A 21,307-nucleotide genomic window follows, 5' to 3' on the forward strand; every position below is an offset into this window, starting at 1 on the left:
CAATCTATCATCTCACTTATTGGTAAAAGTCTCAGTTCTCGTGTTTGATCCTTTTGTCATTTAAAGAGGCAATAACAAAGTAATGTCCCAATACAGTTCTCTAGAAAGGCTTTAAAAACACTTTTTCAGGGTGACTTTCTTATTACCTTTTAATAGGAAGTGTAATCATTGACAAACCTCTAGTTTGGTCTGAGTGGAATGTGGAAGCTCTCAGGTTTGACAGAAATTGGGAAGCGTATAAAAGTAAGAACAGTTCCATTACCAAAACTTGATCTAGGCTTTTATAGGTGCTCTTTTGTCTTTGGAGAAGAGATTTTGATAGTGGTAGGTAAAATAAATAATTATGTGAAGTTTTTTTTTATTTAGTTAGTTAAGTAATAATGCAGCAGAAATGGAAAAGATACTACACAACATACATGGAGTTCAGAAAAAATTGACCTTTTTTATCCTGAGTTGCACCAAGAGGGCAGGTCTTCCTCTAATTATTGGTGCATCTTGCTCAGAGAAGTGACAAAGGTTTATCTAACTTCTGCTCTCAAAACCAGCTATAACTTGATCATCTTGATATGTTGAAAGTGAGGCTTGACCAGACTTGTGTTTTCTCTTGCTGAAGAAATAGTTCCTTTGGAGAAAAAAAAAAAAAAAAAAGAGAAACTGCAGCATGAATATGCTTCTCTTATAGAAATAGGAGGAAGAAAGGAATAAAATTTACCAGCTGTACATTGAATATTGTCTTTCCAAGTGATGCCCAAAAATACTCTTGTGCATCTGAAGATGTTGAATGCATCATAAATCTCAGCTAATATTATCTAGAATTGCTCTACTTAGTTATCTGTGACCAAAATTAGAATCTTGCTAAAGCTTCTGTTACGTAGATTTTAGAGTTCATTGGCAGCTTCTGAATGAATTAAAAGGATGAAGAAAGGCTGAAGAAGTGAAGACTTATAAGGAGACTCTTGAGATCTTGGCCATCCTGTTTTAAATTGGAATTTAAAAATGTTAGAAAGATCTCTGAATGTCTTTAGCTCAGGTTGCTTTTATTCAAGCTACTAATTTCTTTTTTTTCAGCTAAGCTGCCATTTTGGTTTTAGTATCTGCTCTGATTCTTAAGTATTGGGTATACTTAGGAAACAGAAGGGGTACTTTCCTGTGTGAGCAGAAATAGGCAGTGAATAGAAAGATAGTGGAAAAATCTTGAGTCTGTATGAACCTAATGGATTAATCAAGAGTTGTGCTGTGTGACATTTCACAGTTTGTACTTAAGGAAATACATGCAAATACCTCTTGTCAGCCTGTTTTGAGGGGATCTGAGCATATAAACCTCTGCATGAGTCTTTCATTCAAGTAGGTCACTTCCTTTTTATTATTTTTTTGTGACATAATTCCCAAACCAACTTTAACTGATGCCTTAACTTGGAAGTCACTGGGGCTGGTTACCTGCTTGCAGCTAAACATACACTTAAATCCTTTTCAGTAATATTTGTGCAAATTCTACTTCTCTGGAATATTGTCTAACAAACTTTAAAAGGCAGCGTTGCTGAAAGAGGGGCACAGTGAGGGACTCAGCATTGGGAACCTCCCTCTCTTTTGCATCAATGAAGAAGCATCGTGTCATCTTCCAGGCAGAAGTGCCAATCTGTGTACATGAAGACAGGTAGAACAGGTGACAGTTCCATTTAAGCACTGCCCCTTCCAGCCTGGTGCAAGCACCATGTGGTAGTGCTAGATACAAAAATGACAGATTGAGGTATGGTTTCCTGGGCCATTAGCTGGAATATCTAAGACATTTCACATTTTTTTTGTTTTTCCTACTGAGCTACTCCTTTTGCTGTATCTAGTTTTTTAAGTTAATCATAATGTGTTGCCTGCTTTCCAGCCATTTTTTCCCTTTCATTAGATATAGTTTCAAATAATTCACTATTAAATAGGTGCTCAGGACTTGTAGCTCTCCAACAAATTTTTTCTTTTATGTCTGTGTTGGAGAGATAACCAGCTTCTCTGTGTATGGTAGGGTATTTGGCTGAATGATTTGAACTCTGATGTCGGGGTATGTGCACCGGCCTGTGCTCTGATGGTTGGTATGATGACTGCAAAAAGCCCATGAGAGATAATTGACACTAAGATGATCTTGAATTTGTGCATCATGGTGGTGATTAAACTCACTGAAATATATTTTCTACCCCTCCTGAAATATAATCCAACAAAAGTCTTCAAAGGATTAAAGTCAGCAAGTTTTTATAGAGAATTATTTGTGCATGATATTGGAAGTGCTGTGTCTGAGAATATGTTTGGGATGCTATTGTGTTATGTGTGTGTCTTTTATAGAATCTTGGAAGTCATAGAACACTGTATATTGTATGGCTTTGCTGTGCTGTTAGCACAGTAGATTTAAATAAAAATGTTTGGTGAAGCAAGAATGACTGGGATGCAGTTGCAGTGATATTTCCATGCTTCAAATTTATGGTGGAGTCTTGCAGCTCTGCTGCATGAAGCAGATTTGTGCTGTGCTATAAACTTCTCATTTCATCAATCTTTGCATTGTTTTTCTGTATCTTTCGTACAGAAAAATCTGTATCCACCTGTTCTTGGAAAGCCTCAGAACTGAAGAGTGAGACTGGTAGAATTACTATACTGATTTAATCATTTTATTAAGTCTTGAACTTAAGACAGTCTTCCTGATAATTTAAAATGAGAGATCTGATGTGTGCACATAAAGCACTGTGTAAGTGTTTCTTTCTCACAAAAAGGTACCTGTTCTCTGGAACAAGAACTGCCTGCAGAGTGATGGACTTTAAGTAAAGAATTAGGAAAACTGATGAACAGTGTAAGTCATTGGTAAAAATCCTTTAGGGGAAGGGTTCTGCAGTATCCTGCTGGTATTTAGCATGGATGAGAATGTTTTTCTGTTCATGTTTAAGTTTCTGGTTGGCACATGAGACCAGGGAAGTTGCAGGTCTTCTTGGAGTCTTCTGTTTTAACTTGTTTGACATGCTAACAATTCATTTATTAAGCAGAGGAAGATCACAGTTTTGAGCACATGTGAAATTTATGTAACTGTATAGTGAATTTCAAGTACTTAGAGTGTATATCAAAAAATTACCATGAGACTATTTAATTCTCTACCCTTTCAGCCATAATTTAATCCTATGTTGAGCCAACGTAATGCATGCCTGATTGAATCTTTATCCTTCATAGCTCTTGATGTCCATTGTTCTGGACAGAGGCATGGTAATTAATTTGTGAAAAGATTTTTTCAATATAGAGACTTGGCTTCTTTTTTGAACTACTGGCAGGAGCTCATTCAAACCAGTCTCTCTGGTATTAAAAAAACAAGTGTTGATTCCTTCTGCATGAAAGTTGGCTTGTCTGGGTCTGAAAACTTACGCTGAGAAGTGATGTGGTATTTAAATCCTGACACTGTCTTTGGAAAAACAGAATATCTGCCAGATTTTCTGCAGCTGAGAAAGCTTCTTTCATGTTTCAAATGCTTCAGTCATTGAACACAAATTCCTTCTTACAGGATCAAATGGGATTGCTGTAACTATGGCAAGTTACTGTAGAGGAATATTCGGTGCCATCAGTAAGCTTGATTTATGGAAATGATATTAATGAAGATAGAAAGGTCCATTTCCAAGTAATATGGTGTTAATACTGCTGAGGTTTGTTACAAACAGTATTCCAAAGGAAGTTTTGACATGATAATCTGATGTTTCTAAAGGATCTCTCAATGTACAAACTAATGCCAGTAGGCTGGATCAGCGATCCAGTAAGTGCTCACCAGGCTGCTGTGCTGGTGCCTTTTTTAGTGTGCCACTGGATCTGTCCAGGGACAGGTGTTTGGGAGTCTACCTGCATGTGGTTTACTTTATTAGATCTATTTCTTCAAGCTGTTTTCCCTTCCTGACTGGACCAAAAAGCAAGCTAAAGTCCAGCATGTGCCATTGCAGTCCAGCAGTCTTTGCAACTTTGCACACATGTGCAGCTGACTCTCAGGATGCATGTAGCTGAGGAATCAGGGTCTGTTGACTTAGGGAAGTGCAAGCCTGGGCTGCTTGAAATTATAAGCTGCTCTTTGAGTAGAGACAGTCAACCAGGTTCTGTCCTGAGTCTAGGACTTTTCTTCTACCACATGACAAGTGGAATGTGTGCAGGTCTTCTGGGGGCTATGTTCATAGACAGGGTTTCTGAGAAGTTGAAACAGAATCAAAGTTCCATTTGGTGTTGGTCATGTCTTCAAGAAAAGTATAGTGATAAGTGAAAGAAATAGAGATGATTATTTGAAAAACATAAGTAAAAAGTGTGATTTTCTTTCTGCAAATAGGAATTTATAATTCTGAAAATGCATTCCTAGACTGTGTTGTTTCAGACCTTTCAAAATCCTGAGGAGGAATGGGGCCATTTCACTTACATGTCAAGTTTGTAGGAGGCAATGACTACTCCATCTATTTCTTGTGTGCTGTATAACCTGTCTGCTGAGATAGGATATGTCAAGTTTGTAGGAGACAATGACTACTCCATCTATTTCTTGCTTCCTTGTGTGCTGTATAACCTGTCTGCTGAGATAGGACTTGTTTTGTTTTTTTTTAAATAACATTCATAAGTATTGGCAACAATGTGGTTTTGACCTTGTAAGACCCAGAAAGTTATGTAAAAAAGACATCTTAGGCCTTTCAAGGTTTCTTGGGATCTTGAAGGTAATTTCATGTTAAATTATTCCACAATCTTAAAACTAGTTGCATCCAAAGAACCAACTGATCCATAGGAGGTTACATTGCTCTCTTTTTATATTCTCAGGCTCAGTACTCTTCAGGGAAAGAGGAATTCAGTGGGGAGAGTAAGATAAGCAGAAACAGCCATGGATGGGACTGACTGCTCTCAGAACTCATTTGGTGTGGTGAGACAGTTCTCTCAGCTGCCACACTGAAGGTGGCTGGCAAAGCAATTACTTTTTTCCAGGTCAGGACCTGGACTTCATAAAACCTTCTTGGAGAAAAGCTGTAACATGGAATTATTATTTATCTATTGCAGTGAAAGTCCAAGGTTGGGGACAGAGATTCATGATCCCTAATCCATTTCTGATTGTACATGGACTTCAATAGGCTATTTTGGGAATCCTCTCCTTTTCTGTGGGTGGCATTAGAGGTGGTTCTGGCTGCAGGTGTCTGGGCCTTAAAATTTGTGCAGCTCTGAGAGATTTTATTGTCAAAACCCAACAAGGGTTGTACTAGTACTTGTTTGTACTAGTACCCTCCTCTCTTCCCCCAACCCCTTTCTCTAAGACCCCTAAGAAGTGTGGGAAACAACAGAATGAAGGACTTGAGTGAAAACTAAGATAATGTGGCTTTTATTGTTTCAGCATAAAGAGGTTTGAAGAGAGCTAGTGTATGAGGCTGTGTATGAACTGCTTTTAAGAAACAGCAATTGCAGCTTGAAGTCAAGAAAGACATTATCTTACAACTTTTTTTTCCCCCTCTCTGTAAGCTTTCTCATGGCTCAGATGCAGTCAAAAAGCCAAGTTCCATCATGATCTTCTTTTTACAAGAGAAGCCATTATAAAAAGGATGATGTCATACCAGTAAAAGTTGTCATTTCAAACCTTTCAGATTTACAGCAATTTGCCTGTCTCAGAAAATGATGAAAAGCCTTGACAGATATTATTCTTCACTGAGTTTTTCAGTGATGTGAGCTGTTCAAGAAGTAAAGTTCAGCTGTCTTTGCATTTGCTAGTGCTTCTTTTGAAAAAAAAACCAACAAAATAAAATCAATCAACCAACCCCCTCCCCCAAAAAAACCTCCAAAAACAAACAAACAAACAAAAAAAACCCCAAACAAAACATTTGAACTGAAAAATATGCAAAATTTACTTAAAAGCTCTCTGGTTTTGCTTCAGTCAGAGTGGTGGGCTATGTGACTGAACATTCCAAGTTCTTAGCAAAACTTAATGAAACCCATCTTGATATTCTGAGGAAATGGAGTAGAAAGTTTCAAACATGTCAGTATGCATCACATACAGTTTTGAAGACACCCTTTGCTGTTTCACTCCCTGTGCCCACCTTATACAACACAGAATACTGTCATTCAGGGTTTACAGCAGTAACTTGGAAATTGACTTTAAAGTGGAGGTGGCAAACATTCAAAGAGAGCATTCAAATTGGCAATTTCCTTAAAAACATGGCATTCTTAATCCAAGCTGCCCCAAGACCAGTAGAAATACATTTTTCCTGATGTTATTGTGCATAGATATTCTTAAATTGAAATTAGATTTCCTACTTTTCATTAAACATTTGCAATCATGAATAAATCCTGGTAACAAGTAGTCCAGGAGGTAAAACACATGACTAAGGGCAGTTTGACTTACTCTGTAAAGTTTTTCAGTTCCCTTCAAAATACAAGTGTCAAGCTGATCTTTTTATTCCTTTTCCAGGGTTCTTGAACATAGCCTGCAAAGGACTAAAGGAACATAACTGTTGAGGATAATGAATAGGCAGTTGTGTAAATCTTGACTGCATTGAATTGAAAGCAAGGTTTAGAATGGAGTGCCTTCACTAGGGGAGTGACAGAGATGAATTTTGATCATTCCTGAAGGTCAAGTAAGCCTTTAACATGCCATATTTTGCCATTTCTTTATTAAAACACAAAGGTTTTTTGTGGTATTTTTCACTATTTAGAAAGATAAGCTATGTTATTTGGCAAACAAATTTAAAAAAAGCAATTTTCTATCCACTACATCACTACTAACATTCCAGCTCTGTTTTGGAAATTTTCTTTGTAGGTAAAGCTTTAGCTGTGTCCTTAAAATAAGCAAGAACTGTGTCATATGACAAAGGTAGTCAAGTAAAAGTGGTTTTTTGTTCTTCCATTGCAAGTCACCCTGAACTAGAACATTATTAATTTAGTGAATTGCTTTTATTGCTTCCTAATAAGTTTGCTTGGGCAGAAATGGGGATGGGTGCATGACAGAGATTAATTTAGTGGAAGTGGGAGCTTTAGAGTTTAGGGATGGACTTGAGGTGAAATGTTTGGAAAATGTACTAGGCGATCATGTAAAATTGAAAACTGAGGTCCTGAGACAGAGATAATTTCATTTAAACGTTAAAAATTTTGCAGATTCACTCCTGTTTGCAGATTTACTCCTGTCCTAAATTTTTTGTCTTCAGTCCAGGATGCAGTAGAAAATTGAGTGAAATTAAGTGAACACTTCCCTATGGAAGCATTTCATGGTGGTTTTTTTCCCTTTCAAGAGAAAAATGGGCTAGATATAATAATAGTGTAATTAAATATCTTTTTTCCTTTTTAATTAAAGAATATGTTGACATAGTCTAAAGATTTTATAAAGTGCTTTAACTTATTTTGTGCTCCAAAAAGCTGTCTTGCATTTCTGTTTTCTGCATATAATTTTATTGAGCGATTTTCAAATGCTTGTGTAGCATCTATAGTGGAACCTCAAAAATATTTTTATACCTGCACTGGTACAGCTCTAATTTAAATACTCCAGTGTATTAGTTTGGAAGGGATGATTAAATAAATACTTCACAGTAGCAGAGGCCTGAAACAGTGCATGCCTGAAATGTTAACATAAGTGTGACTGGTAAAAGGGCAGAGGTATGTTTTTTTAAGTGGCTGCATCATAATGGAGCAATCAGATTTTGAAAGTGCTGGGTTTGGATGCTTTCATTTAAAAAAGCATTCTGCTGTTGTTATAAAATAACTCTGAGAATGTATTATGACACAGCATTATTTCGCTTGATACCAAAACTCTTCATTATAAAATTCTTATTTGTTAGAATTCCTCAGTGTCTGCTATGCTTGAAGCTGTAAAAGGAAGTAGTGTTAAAAGCAACAGTAGTATCTGGATGATATGTGGTTTCTGATGCATTTCCTTGTCTAAGCATTTTCACTAAAGCAAAAGTGGACCAAAAACAAAGTGGACCAAAAACTAACTTGAAACTTAGAGTAATAGCAGCGGGATGAAATATATATGTAGTATTTTCACTGAAGAAAGAGGACATTTTGTTCAGTTACAGTTTTTAATTTTGGAGGAGAGTGACGTTTAAAGTGTACCTTTGTACTGTTTTGTGACAGACCAGTAGATTGAGCTGACAGTATGACGTAACTGTAAGAAGGTCAAAATAGATCTCATTATCTCTCCCTGTCACTAGAGAGGGAAGTATTAATGGTGTCGTGCAGGGCACTCACGAGACTCTCGTCCGATATATTTTCCACACTTCTGACTGCCTATATGGAAAAAAAGGTGCAGACTGGAAGAGGTACAGGGCAGTTATGCCAGGTTTGCTTCTTTCCCAGTTGATATAGGAGAGAAGAAGCCTTCTGAAGGGCAGAAAATTGCCCTCTTTATGTTACAGTAATGAAAAGTGAGACATTTTTTCCTAGATGTAAAAAAAAAATTTGATTAAGAACAGGGAGCAGAAAGAATTGTTTAATCTAGATTTTCTATTAACCAAGATTAAGGAAATGCCAGATATCAGAAGTGTGGATTGTTTTTAACAATATTCTCCTGATACTCTGTTGAGTGATCAGGTTCCTTCAGACACAAGGATGCACACATTCCTGGGATGCAAACTGCAGTGAAACCATCATCTCTGGTAATAAGATCGCAGATCTCTGAAGGTGCAGTGTTGTTACTTTGCTACACAGTGGAGTACCTAATTTTGTTTATTAAAAGTACCTTGTCTTTTTTGTAGACGTGCACAAAGCATGCTACAGAACAGCTCTGTGACTTATGTTCTGAACCGTTTCATTTACACAGACAGTAGCGTACGTTACAAGCCTTGTGAATTTTAGCTTTCTTTGAAAAAATGCCTATCCAGTGTTCTAGATAAAAGTGCAAATGGTTGGAAAAAGATGCTAATGGCCAAGCTTGGGCCAGTTGCTCCTGATGCGCCGGGTCTCATAATGGGACACAACGTGCAGCTTGCCTTATCCACTATGACAGTGTTCATTGGAGACCAGCAACAAGATGAAAGCATGTTCTTGAGTGGAAGTCTGCTATCCCTTTGGAAGGGTGTTCTTTATTTCCTCTTCAGGTTCTAATTTTTTTACTTGTGTAAAGAAGAGATCTAATTGAGGAAGAAATCTTAATTGATTTCCAGCTGCCCTTAGGCTGAATTTGTGAATGGGATAAAACAGTAGATGGTTCTGCGTGGCTTTCCCTCATGTGTTTCACCAAGAAAAGTGGTACAGTAAACTGATTCTTACATTTGTTTGGTTTGTTTGTTTGTTTGTTACACATTACTTCTTCCTTGCTGTATAACTGTCATCTTTACTTATGTTAGCATTTTTTCAGTCCTGCTTTCTTCAGGCTCTGTTGTACTGCAGCAGATAAATAATACTGAGTACCGTGGCAGAAATGCAGATACAAAGCTTTTGATTCATTTGGACGAGTGCGCATTAGAGAAAGCAATACTTCAAAAGCTGTACTTAGGTTGTTGTATCTCTTTTGCTGGCGTTTTAGACTTCATAAAAAACTGTCATTAATTACCATAGGTACTGCAGAGAATGCAAGTTTCTTCATCCAGCCACTGTTGGCAAAATACCAGAGAGAATGATGGATGTGTGCAATAAGTTCAGCCTCTTGTATAACTTGAGTGGAGTGCAGGATACATTCTGAAACTTTGTTGAATTTCTCCTATAGCTTTTGATTGCAAAATAGTATCTTAGACTGCCTAGCCACTGAATGTTTTGCCTTCATTTAAAAATCTGTTCAAATATATTCTACAGTACCTGAAATACTAAGGTAGTTGAAGAGCTAAGGGTAGTACGGTCTTTCTTCACCAAAACTGAAAATTCTCCTGGGGCATGTCCTAGTAGTCATTTAACGTGCAGCAGTCTTTGCGTGACATAAGTGTATACTTTCTTAATATCAGTAGAGAAAAAGTAAAAATACACAAAAAAATTTTTAAATTCAGCCTTTTAAAAAACTTCTAGTTGACTTGCTTGTACATGCTCTGGTTTGTGCTGTATAGTGCTTGAAAATTTTTTTTTCTGTAATCTTGTCTGTTTGTGTGCATGTGTGTCCTTTCTCAGTTAATAATTTCTGTGCCTGAAGCTTACATCATTCTTCCTCTAATTAAAAAAGGTCAGAAAACTTGGTAATACCTAACACTTATATAGGCTTATCTTCAAAGCATCAAGCTTAGTTAGTGAGCATGAAGTTAATTGCTTTTGTACTTTATGATATATTTTTCTTGGTAATCCTTTAAGAAAGAGAAGTCTGACATAATTTCCTTAAAACTAGATTTTAGTATATCTGTCCTCAATATCTTGTTGTTGGTCATGATATATGTATTTAAATAAGACTTAAGCTTTTAATTCTGCTAGTTTTGGAGTTTTGATGTTTTGTTCCTTTTTTATCTTTGCTGAGATTACTTCTAAATAGTGCTTTTATTTTTTCCAAAAGATGCAGCTGTGAGGTCCATCTGTTCGTCAGAAAATTTGTGCTTCGTCTTTTTTTAGACAATCTTCGCAGCCTGAAAGAAGTATGTCTGCAGTGTTCAAGCTGGGAAAGGCTTGTTGGCTCTTCCCTATAGCTTTTGTGACCTTCACAGTCATGAAAAATGGGCATGAAAGATATAGTTGAGCCAGGTTTGATAAGGGTAGGGACTGCTTGAGCTTCTATTTATAGGTATGTTAAAATAGCTCCATCTTGGTTTGCCAGTAGACCTGTAGAAAATGAAGTTAAAAAAATTAAAAAACTTTTCTAAGCACTTATGTTATTTCTTTTCAATGTGCAGAAATTCAGTGGGCAGAATTTGAACATCCAGAGGAACATTAATTCTTATCAATTAGACTTTTCCTTCTTCCTTTAAAAATTCATTGCCATATGTGATTCTGCAGTCAGTAAAGTGTTCGTGCTGCAGACAACAGCTTTCTTCATTAATCATTCTTACTGTCTTTTTAGAGATCTGCTGTGTTTGCTGCCTGAGGAAGGGGTCCTGTTTAGAAGAGGTGCCTGTGTGATGTTACAATGGAATGCTGCCCAGGAATGTCTGAGTTAAGGCGGCTGTCCAGGGCAGCCTGCTTGCCAGTGTCTACCAGATAGGAGGTGCAAGGTGTGTGGGTGGGTGTTTGAAGGAGTGTCACTGCCCCCTGCTGCAGTCAGCAGCGTGTGTGGAGTAGGTGGCTGATTTGTAGAGAGCGCGGGATGGAACTGCAGAGCTCCACCGCTCCTGCAGGGCTCGCTGCTCTGGAGCTGCTGCTGGGAGTGATCCTGCTCCGTGCATGCAGCTGCTGGCTCTGAGAACACAAACATGATGTTGTATGTGCTCGCTGCATAGTGCTTCCCCAGAGACTTTTATCTGAAAATACGGCTTCTGAAACTTACTCTAGCAGTAGTAAGACAGCTTTGTCAGCCTTTCATATATTCTTGCTCAATAGCCTATTTGTGAATGAACTTGTGAAATATTCTCAGAATGTTAACCTCTTCATAGGTTCTAGACTGCTAAAAATGCTATAATTTGTGACTGGGGAGAGAAGTGGCCAAGAAAAAATAACTTTTTTTTTCTCCTTTGCCTTTTATTTAAGCATAATGATCATTATTTAAAAACCTTAAACACAAATGGAAAAAAGTTACAGAGTTGTCATTGGTTAAGGGCTGACAAAGTTAAAAATTATTCTTCTTTTGTCTGAGCTTATTGTGTGTCTTGTGAAACTTCAATATATCCCTCTTGAAAAGGTTTTAAATCACACAAGAAGCTATTTCTGAAGTTTATGTATGTGACAAGATTTTAATCTGACTTTCCAGACTTTGGAGTACCTGCCTCTCCAGTAGTCCTTGAGGTATTTATTATAACTTTCTATCCAGATGAGTAGGCCATGTGGAAATAAATCTGCATGTTTATTTAAATATATTTTACATAATTTTCTTTTCATTCCTGTTATTTTGTAAGCTTGGAGACTAATAAAATGAAGCTGAGCTAAAAAAACTGTGCAAGGTATTCACTCTGAAAAGCTTTAATTTTCCCCAGTGAGTGACACATTTGTCTTCTGTCTGCAAATCTGGAAAATTTATTTAAATGTATGCTTCCTCTTTCCTCTACATAGAATTAATGTAGACAAGAATTAGGCACTGAAAGAAAGATTAAAAATCAAATTTGGTAGAAGAATCACGGCTGCGAGCTTGGTGAAAACCTGTCTTTTTCTTACAATTGCAAGAAGAAAGGAGTTACCAGGGTATCTTTTACGTCTGTTTGATCTGAACTTACAATTGTAAGGTACGATGTGTAGATTAAACCTTTGAAACATCCTTTGGCGCTCTGAAGAACTCTGTGGGAATTAGGAGGATTTAATTCTGGTTAGTAAATTTTGCATTAGGAAGTGGGACTTCTGTATTCCCACACCTTGTTTGCCACAGAGATCAATTAACATCTCTTTGCCCCTTTTCACTTTTTGAAATGAGGTTCAAATGACAAACTAGTTTCCCTGAATGTGGGGTCATATATATAGCAGGAATAAATTGTTCAGTGCATGTACATGGCAGACCAGTATGTTCCTGCTGAGTCTTGCTTGAGGCTTTAAACTTGCTGCAGTTATGAAGATGTTCTTTGAAAACTGACTGTGGAAATTAATTCTATGTGTATTCCCTGTCACGAAAGCCGGGGGCTGGAGTTGTAATCTCATTTTCTCTTAAGAGTCCCAGCTCAGACTCAGTTCTGTTGTCACCTTTCCTAATAATCCCTGTATTTCAGCACCTTGCCTCAACTGAGAGTTTGTTTCTGCTACCTGGCTCCTCCTGTTGTGTCTGGAGTCTGTTATCAGTGGGTTTCTTGTAATATGTGTGTGTTCCTACGTGGTTGTGTTAACCATTGTAGTCAGCCATGCCTGTCTCATGGTGTCCTCATGAAAACAAATCCTTATGTGTTGCGATGAGAGTTTAAAGTTTTCCCCAGATGGGTCTTTGAATATAGAAACAGGCTTGTCTTCAGAGAGAGGGAGGTGAATGGTAGAGCTCTCAAAGTTAGTATATTCTTATTATTTTCCTGTAAAAGATGGGACAAGAGGGGGAAGAGAGACCCAATTAGTTTTCCACTGAAGGAAAAGCATGCATTTCCTCTTTATTGTACACCAAAGTACCCAATAATAAGAAGCACTTCTGACAACCTGGTTTATGCAGTTTGTTCATGTAGTCCTTAGTTCTTCAGTATGCCTGACTTGAATGTAAGTTCTACAGGGCTTTCTATCCCCCTGTGAGTAACTTCAGTCAACATTTCAAGGGCAGATTCACCACAAAAGAGACGTGCGGCTCAAAAGGCAATTCTTGATGGGATATTTAGATTTGGTAGTCTCAAATCTCCTCAGTTCCACCTGTTTCTTGCTTGGTAGGAGATGATCTTTTAAGTAAAACTTTCTTACCTAAGTACTTTCATCTTCAGCTTTCATTCCTGCTGTTCAGGAACAAGATGCGATGCTTTTTTTGAAAGTGCTAAGGTGGCTTTACCCCTGGAAAGAAGAAAGGGAAATTGTTTAAATGAGTGCTACTTGAAATTCTATGTGAATCTACATTATTCTGAAAGATCATTATAATTAAGCCTGGAAACAAAGTATCTCCTGTTGTTTGTTGTTTAATAGATCCTAGAAATGAGTAAACAAAAGCCTCTTGAATAGATACAGAAGAAATCGTTCCATGATACGTTTCCCAAAGTGTCTTCCCTTCCTCCCACCTCTGCCCTTAGTATTTAGATAAACCGAATTTTTTGAAAGTACATGTAGGAATATCTAAGGCATATGTAGTCAGTATATTGCTTAGACTTTCAAAGCTATTTTCACATGTGAACAAATACCAGCTTTTCACATTAAACAGGAACTATATTTGAAAGTGGCCCATGGCTTGTATAATACACGTAAAACACTGAGATTAAAATGCTTTGTCTAGTCCATCAAAAAAAGTATCCATATATTTGTGATCTATTCTTTTTAAATAAACCAGCAGGCATAATTTGTGTTGGAATATGCTCTTGATGGGTTTTTTTGGCAAATAACATTTGATCATGTTCTGAATATTTTACCAGGTGAGTGTAAAGCAGTGAAACTTGGTGAAGCATATAAATATTCCTCTGCCTACCATGTGCTAGGTAACAGGTGCAAAGACTGTTGAAGCTTAACCTTTCTCTCATGCTAAAATTTTTTTGCTTAACATTGTAACTGGTTAAAATAAAGGGGTACTTAAAGGTATTATTTTTTATTCAACTACTTGGAAAGATCTTCCCTTTGAGATGGGGAACTGCTGTCTGCACTGAGGCAATATTGAGCCTCATATTATGCTCAAACACAAACATTACAGCATGAGTAAAGGTGCCTTATCCTGCCTTTTTAGTTTGCTTTCTGTTTGGTTTGCTAATATTGAGACAACGCTATTTATAGCTGAGGAAACTCTTGCCATGATGGCTGTGCCATGAGGCAACCAACAGACAACTGTAGGAAGCTGTTTCTGAGAACAGCTGGTTTTGGTTTTGATGACCTGGAATGCAAGTCCGCCTTTGTGAATTTTTTGAACTCTTCATGTTGATAAAGCTGGTTGCTGTTTTCTAAGAATGATAAAATATACTTAAGTAGTTCTGATGCTAGATGTTTTTGAAACCTTTATTGAATAAAATATTAATTTGAAAATACCCTGAGTACTTGCATGAGGACATTCTTCTGAAGCTTAACATGGCTCTTCACATTTTCTTTTTGATGGTAAGGTTTTTATGTAGGGACTATATTTTTTAATTTGATCTAAGGCAGAATTCTGAAAGGCTTAAGTAAGAAACAGGATAATGTCATGGAGTTAATATGAAGAATGTGTTTATTATAGATGTCTTTGTCACCATCAAGTGCTGGAATTCCAGCTGGTAGTTGAGATGCATACTTTGACTTCAAGGAAGCTTTGCATTTTCTCTGATTATTTGTAGGAGAAAACGTGCTAACCTGAAATCCCTTGAAAAAGAATTTGCAAATTTGTTAAAAATGTAAAGAAAGCTTATTATTCTAACACTTGCATTATTATGCAGCACTTATGATGTAAATTGGCCAGAAACATCTGCCCACTTCTGCAGATAGTACAGCTTGTGTGACTACATTAAAAGTCACGAGTCTGAAATTGGGAATTGAGAAAATGTGAAGAAGGCAGTTTCACCTGCAGTTGAACAAGTCAGAATGTAGGATGTATCTAGTCTGGGGAAGTTGTGAACTGTTTGCATGGTAATTTTGTGACTTTATGTAATGTGGTTGCTGACAGGACTTTGTCTGTTACAAAATAGAAAGAATGCTGCTTCAAAATCTGAAAACATAAAGTGTTATTTTCCCTCCTACTCGTGGTTTCACAGAAAATTCACTTTTTTTGAAAGAAAAAGTGTGGTTAAAATTTTTAACATAATACAGGTCTTTTGACATGCACTGCTGTAGTTAAAATGTCGCACGTGAGTTGATTTGCTTGTTGAAAAGTCAGTTCCACTTAATAGAAAGAATGGTCAGAAAATTTTTTCTTCAGATGGAATTTTCTAGGAAGAATTGGAATCAGAAAGTAGGTGTTGAGAAATGCAGTTTGTTCTGTTACTGTGCAGTTTCATAATAGCTTTCATTATAAAGCAGTGAGGAAATTTAAGGGTAAATTCCTGTGTGGGAGAAGGGGCATATAGGCTTTTCTAATTCTCTTGTTATATACTACTCTGCAACATGCAGAGCATAGCAGAACACGTGGTTATTCCAAGGCTTCTGGGCTTGCTGGGGATCTCAACAGGAGATTTTGTTAGTACACCTGTGTGTGTGTCTATTTGGGCATGCATATATAGCTTGGTAGGAGTTTAAAAGAGTAAAGTTAAGAACAAGAACAAATTCTCTTAACTCACCTCGATGACTTCAGGCGACCAGACAGCTGGAATGGTGGCATTTTCTGACATTTCTTTGGGCAGCATTGTTGACTCTCAGCCAAGAGTGTTTCTCTCAGCAAGTCTGAGGGTACCGGGCAGGCACGATGCATTTCTCATTGCAGGGTGTACTTCCCATTGCAGTGTGTAGTGGGACCAGGCTGGTGTTAGCATCTGCATCGTGTGCACTTAGTGCCAGAGTGCAGTGGGTCAGACTGGCTGTAAAGGACTGCTGCAGTGGACACAAGTGTTCCCACAGTAAGAGCTGCCTTGGAAGCAAATTTTTGGTTTAAAAAAATTATTTGGAACTGCATGTTCATTTTTACAAGAGTGAATCTGCCTCTACAAGCATTGTAAAACTTGTGGGTTGCTCTGTGTATGAGGGCTAAAAACTTCTAAAAAATATGAAATAAAAAGAGTACTGAAGGAGTTGATTTTATTGTATTTGGAAAATTATGCATACCTTATACATAGTTTGTCCTTGTTTGTTTTTTCAATCCTTAGTAGCAAATCTTGGAAGGAATGTGCTGGGCCTGGATTCAATTGGATGCAATCTTTATTTCATTTTTCAGACACACACACACACAAAAAAAGTTCTTTTTCTCTTCTGTCCCCTTGTTCTCAGTAGATGTACTTGACTGCTTAACATCTTTAAAGTTAATGTTGTGGTGTTTTCCAGAGCTTTTGCTCCTTATGGAAGCCTGTTTTGGTCAGTATTTACTTTTTGTTTTTGTTTTGTCAGCAGCCATGCAGCAGGTCTTAGACAACCTTACCGATCTGCCGACATCGACAGGCGCTGAAGAAATAGACCTGATTTTTCTTAAAGGAATTATGGAAAACCCTATCGTAAGATCACTTGCTAAGGTATTTAAATTTGCTGCTTTGAGTAGAATCTGGAAATGTTTTAACTCTTACATTATTGTGTGAACACTGATTGTGGATTGAGGTGTCCACAACATGTTGTTGGTTCATCTTATTAAAAGACTTGAAGGCCAGCTTGAAGGTGAAGAGTTGGTGCAATTTCTGTGCATGCTGGTTAATAGTTATATAGAAAAATCTAGAGGAAGATGAAAACTTTAGAGACTACAGAAATAATGTGGTTACATTATTTATGAAGAAAAAAAATCACAATATTTGAAATTAGAAGCAGTTGATTTTAATGTAGTCTTGTAACCACTGTTGTGTGCACAACCCATATGCCTTCTGACTTTCAGTGGTTTTGCCAGAGATGAAAAGTGAGAGCAGTCACCTTCATTATCCCATGGCATAAAAATGTTCTTTTCAACTTTAGCTCAAAACTACATTCTGATATGCCAGGAAAATATTTTCTCCATGCCCTTTCCTGGATCTCAGACTAATAATTTTATCTTTAATTGTCAGCTCTCTAAAACATGGATTATCCTAAGTTTTTGTTCTTGGATTACAAAAATCTTTTATGTATAGATGGTAGCAATCAATTATAAATATGTAAGGTGATATTTGCAAAAAAAATCGTTGGACTCTTTAATTAAAATGTAGCTGGTCTTACCAGTAGGAAATGCAGTCAAATACTGTACATCACTTATATACATTCTTAATCTTACTTCATAAAAATAAGTGCCTTTCATGAGAAAAACCCAGTTAAATTAAATACAGCTGTCTCTTTAATAGGACTAGACATCTGAAAGCAGTGCCCTCAGGCCAGGTATGAAATCCTCTGTAAAGCTAAAGGATTGTTGTCCAGGGATTTTATTCAGTATAAAAATCTGGAAAGGAAAACTTCTCATGAGAACTCATATAAGAATTTACTTCTGTTTAGCTGTTAAAAAAATTTGTTTTAAGATGAAGACATGGCACAGTAATAAACTTAGAAGTAATGGAAATGTCTTATCTGGTGGTGAGATGACTGCAGAGAGAAAGATTTGTGTATTAAATTTACTAGAGTAAGTAAAAGCATTTTTTTACTGATGATAGGAACAACTTTAAGTACCTGCTGCATAAGTCATGTTTAATATTTATCATGAAGAAAATGATCACTGCAATACCTTTTTTTCTTATAAAGAATTTGTGCTTTAATGGCCAGTAACAATTAGGTGGAATTTAATGACTAGCAGATGTAAAAAAAAGTGCTTGTAATGGAAACAGATTCTTAACTGTACACATGCTTTATCTAGAATGCTTAAAGGTTTTAATTGTGTTCACATGGTGTGACTGCACTCATATTTTCTTTGTAATTATTTTGGAAAAATCCTCAGTCTTAACAAGCAGTGCTAAATAAGGATAAGATCAAAACACATTTGGTGAAGCGTATGTAATTCACATATTTGTCCCTAAAAATACATAAACTTGCTTTTCTATTAGAAGAGCTGTTCTCAGTTCTCAGTCATCTCAGTTCTCTGAGATGGTTACATTATTTAAACATAATGATTTCAAAGCAGGCCAGAAATGCAAAAGCTTTTTCATTTTCCTTTATTAGCCAGTTATTAAGACTAATCATTATGTAAAGTATACAAAAAAGGACAATAAGAAACTTGGGGAAATGTGTCACAAGCTATACAAACTTATTTTCTCCTTTTGGTCCTTAAATAAATGAAGGCGAACAATAAGTATAGTAGTTAGTTTATAGTATTCTGCAGTGCAGTTTGGCTGATCTTTTAAAACTGGGTTACATTCATTTCACACTTTTCCTGTATAGAATAAAAGCAATAAGGTAGAAATTAAAGATTTTTTTTTGGGATAGGGCTCTTTCACTGAATCTTTCCACAAAGGAGAACAGTTATGATTGTAAAATGTTTTTTTCCTGTCACTGATGTTTATAGAATCATAGAGTAGTTTTGGTTGGAAGTGGCCTTTAAAGGTCACCTTGTCTAACCCCCCTTGCAATGAGCAGGGACGTCTTCAACTAGATCAGGTTGTTCAGGGCCCTGTCCAGCCTGACCTTGATTGTTTCCAGGGATGGAGCATTTACAACCTTTCTGGGCAACCTATTGTGTTTAATCACACCCATCCTAAAACTTCTCTTCCTTACATCTAATTTGAATCTGCCCTCTTTTAGTTTAAAATCATTATGCCCTGTCCTGTTGCCAAAGGCCCTACTAAAAGTTTGTTCTCATCTTTCTTGTGAGTCCCCTTTAAGTATTGAAAGACTGCTATAACGTCTTCCCAGAGTCTTTTCTTTTCCAGACTTAACAACCCCAACTCCATGTCATTCTTATGCTGATGTTTGTGTTCAATCCTAACTAGTCTTTAGAATTAATACGCTTTTTGGAAAATAACTGTTGAACTTGGAGCAAGCATTAATTCTCCTCAGTTTTGCTACTGAACTATGGTATCAAAATTCTCTTCTCCCGGATGGTTAACTGTTCTTTCAAATCTCAAAACTTTATCTTCTTTCTGCTGTTACACTACTGCTTTTACCATTGTAGCAAAGCCTACAGGAGACCAGGTGAATGCCCAGCCCAGGCCAAAGAAACATCTTGGGAGTAATCTATAAGCGTTGAGTCCAGTATTTAAAATGTCAGATTGTTGGAGGTAAAAGCTTTACTGTTTGAACATTTGGCAGGTATGATATATACTGTGCACAGAAAGGCTCAATTCACTATCAATATTTCTGAAATGTTCTATTGAAATGAAAAAAAAATTGCAATATCCAAGTTAGGTATTCCTATTTGTTTGTTTGTTTTTTAACTTATTCATACCATTCCATATCCTGTTACTCCTCAACATATTACAGGATCAGAGATTGTTCACTGATAAAACTTTATGTTCATCAGTATATACATGGCCTTGATTTTGGAGTGAAGGGTGAGAATATTTGTATTTAGATTATATCACCCACTGTTAGTGGTTATTTTTTGAAAACAATGAGTGAGAAAAAAGGTAACCCATATTCTGTAATCTTACAAAGGTTTTGCAGTTGGGTTGTGTTTAAAAATCACTAGATTTGTGTTTTTACTTGCTGCAAAAGAACTAAATTTTTAAAAGAAGGATATTGTTTACTGTATGTGTTCTGTACAAAATGGCATTCCTTTATAAAGGAGAATGTGTGTAGGTGCCGAGCTTCCTATAACTTTGTAATCAGAGTCGTTTAGTTTGTGTGTGTTGGTGTTGGAGAATGTTTGAAATGCCTTTCTGTTAAGTTAACCTTTCCAGAGTTTGGCCATCAGGCCAACAGAAATAGCATTTTATAGATATGAAGCACTGAATTTAAGACTCAGATGATTTCAGGAAGCAAAGTTCTCTGCTTTTAGCAAAATTTTATTTTATTGTCTGTTTTAAAGCAGTAATAAGAGGGCAGAAGTGCTCACATACCTTCAAATTATATCTGTGGGAAGTATGTATAGATGACTGAATTATATCTATTATGTATTTGTTTTTTATGTGCCAAAGTAATTGCTCCTTTGTAAATTTCTTGTTGCTATAGTGTTGAAAATAACTTTTAATTGAGAATTTGAGTTATTTTTGGCCTCCTCTTATTTCCTAATTCTATGATAGAGCACTGTCTGTAATAAATAAATTAAGCATTCAGAGATGCTTCTCTTCCTGCTCCAAGCTCCTACCTTTCAATGAATTTCAGTATCTGCAGAGTTCAGGAAATGATTATGTCTGCAGCAATAGCTCTAGAAATACATGAAATGTTATCAAAGAATCACTGGATGGTTGAGGCTGCCAGGGACCTCTGGAGGGGATTTGGTCCAACTTTCCCTACTCAAGCAGGGCTGCCTGGATATGGTTGTCCAGGACCACATCCAGACAGCTTTGGAGTATCTCCAAGGAGGGAAACTCCCATCATCTCTGGGCAACCTGTGCCAGTGCTCAGTCACCCTCACACTGGAAAAAGTGTTTCCTGATGTTCAGACAGAGCTTCCTGATTTTTGTTTTATGCCTGCTGTCTGGTCACCAGTCACCACTGGAAACAGGCTGTCCCTGTCCTCTTTGCATAGTATACCTTTTATACACATTGATGAGATTTCCCTGAGCCTTCTCTTTTCCAGCTTCAAGTCCCAGCTTGATCAGCCTTTCCTCAAATGTGAGGTGCTCCAGACCCTTCATTATATTTGTGGCCCTTCACTGAGCTCTTTCCAGAATGTCCACAGTGTTCCAGATGTGGCCTCACTAGTGCTGAGTAACACTCACTTTTCTAGTAACACTTTTAATGCAGCCCAGGATACTGCTAGCTGCCTTTGACTTCAACTTTTCTTTAGCATTTCCTTCAGTTAGGCAGATTTTAGCAGGTGGAATGTGCTATTCAGGAGGTGTTTGAATGGGAGGAGTCTGAGGTAAATGTTTTTCTTGCAGACTCTGAAAAGATCCCATAGTTCCTTTTCTGCCCTTCTTCTAGAAGGTGTACTTGTCTAGGATTCCAAAGCAGGAAAGGTCCTGAGGTGCTGTTCTGTTGACAGGGCAGTGCTTGGTGTGTGTAGCATAGAGGAGATAAGCACTTACAAGCCTCTCTGGTATGTGCTGCT

At 37.1% G+C, this 21,307-nt stretch overlaps 1 protein-coding gene across 2 annotated transcripts in view; it reads left to right on the top strand.

Moving 5' to 3' along the window:
- PALS2 (protein associated with LIN7 2, MAGUK family member) overlaps positions 1 to 21,307 on the top strand; it is a 59,764-nt gene that overhangs the window by 11,473 nt on the left and 26,984 nt on the right. The window contains exon 2 of one of the 2 annotated variants that reach the window (XM_041466603.1): positions 16,606 to 16,724. In XM_041466603.1, the coding sequence (XP_041322537.1) occupies positions 16,608 to 16,724 (117 nt within the window). In that variant the 5' untranslated portion in view covers positions 16,606 to 16,607. Of the gene's footprint in view, positions 1 to 16,602; positions 16,725 to 21,307 lie in introns of both variants that reach the window. The other variant, XM_041466604.1, reaches the window with a different exon arrangement.

This window comes from Pyrgilauda ruficollis, unplaced genomic scaffold (assembly GCF_017590135.1).
Source record: "Pyrgilauda ruficollis isolate IOZ18807 unplaced genomic scaffold, ASM1759013v1 scaffold2, whole genome shotgun sequence".
In the NCBI taxonomy this organism is placed as follows: domain Eukaryota; kingdom Metazoa; phylum Chordata; class Aves; order Passeriformes; family Passeridae; genus Pyrgilauda; species Pyrgilauda ruficollis.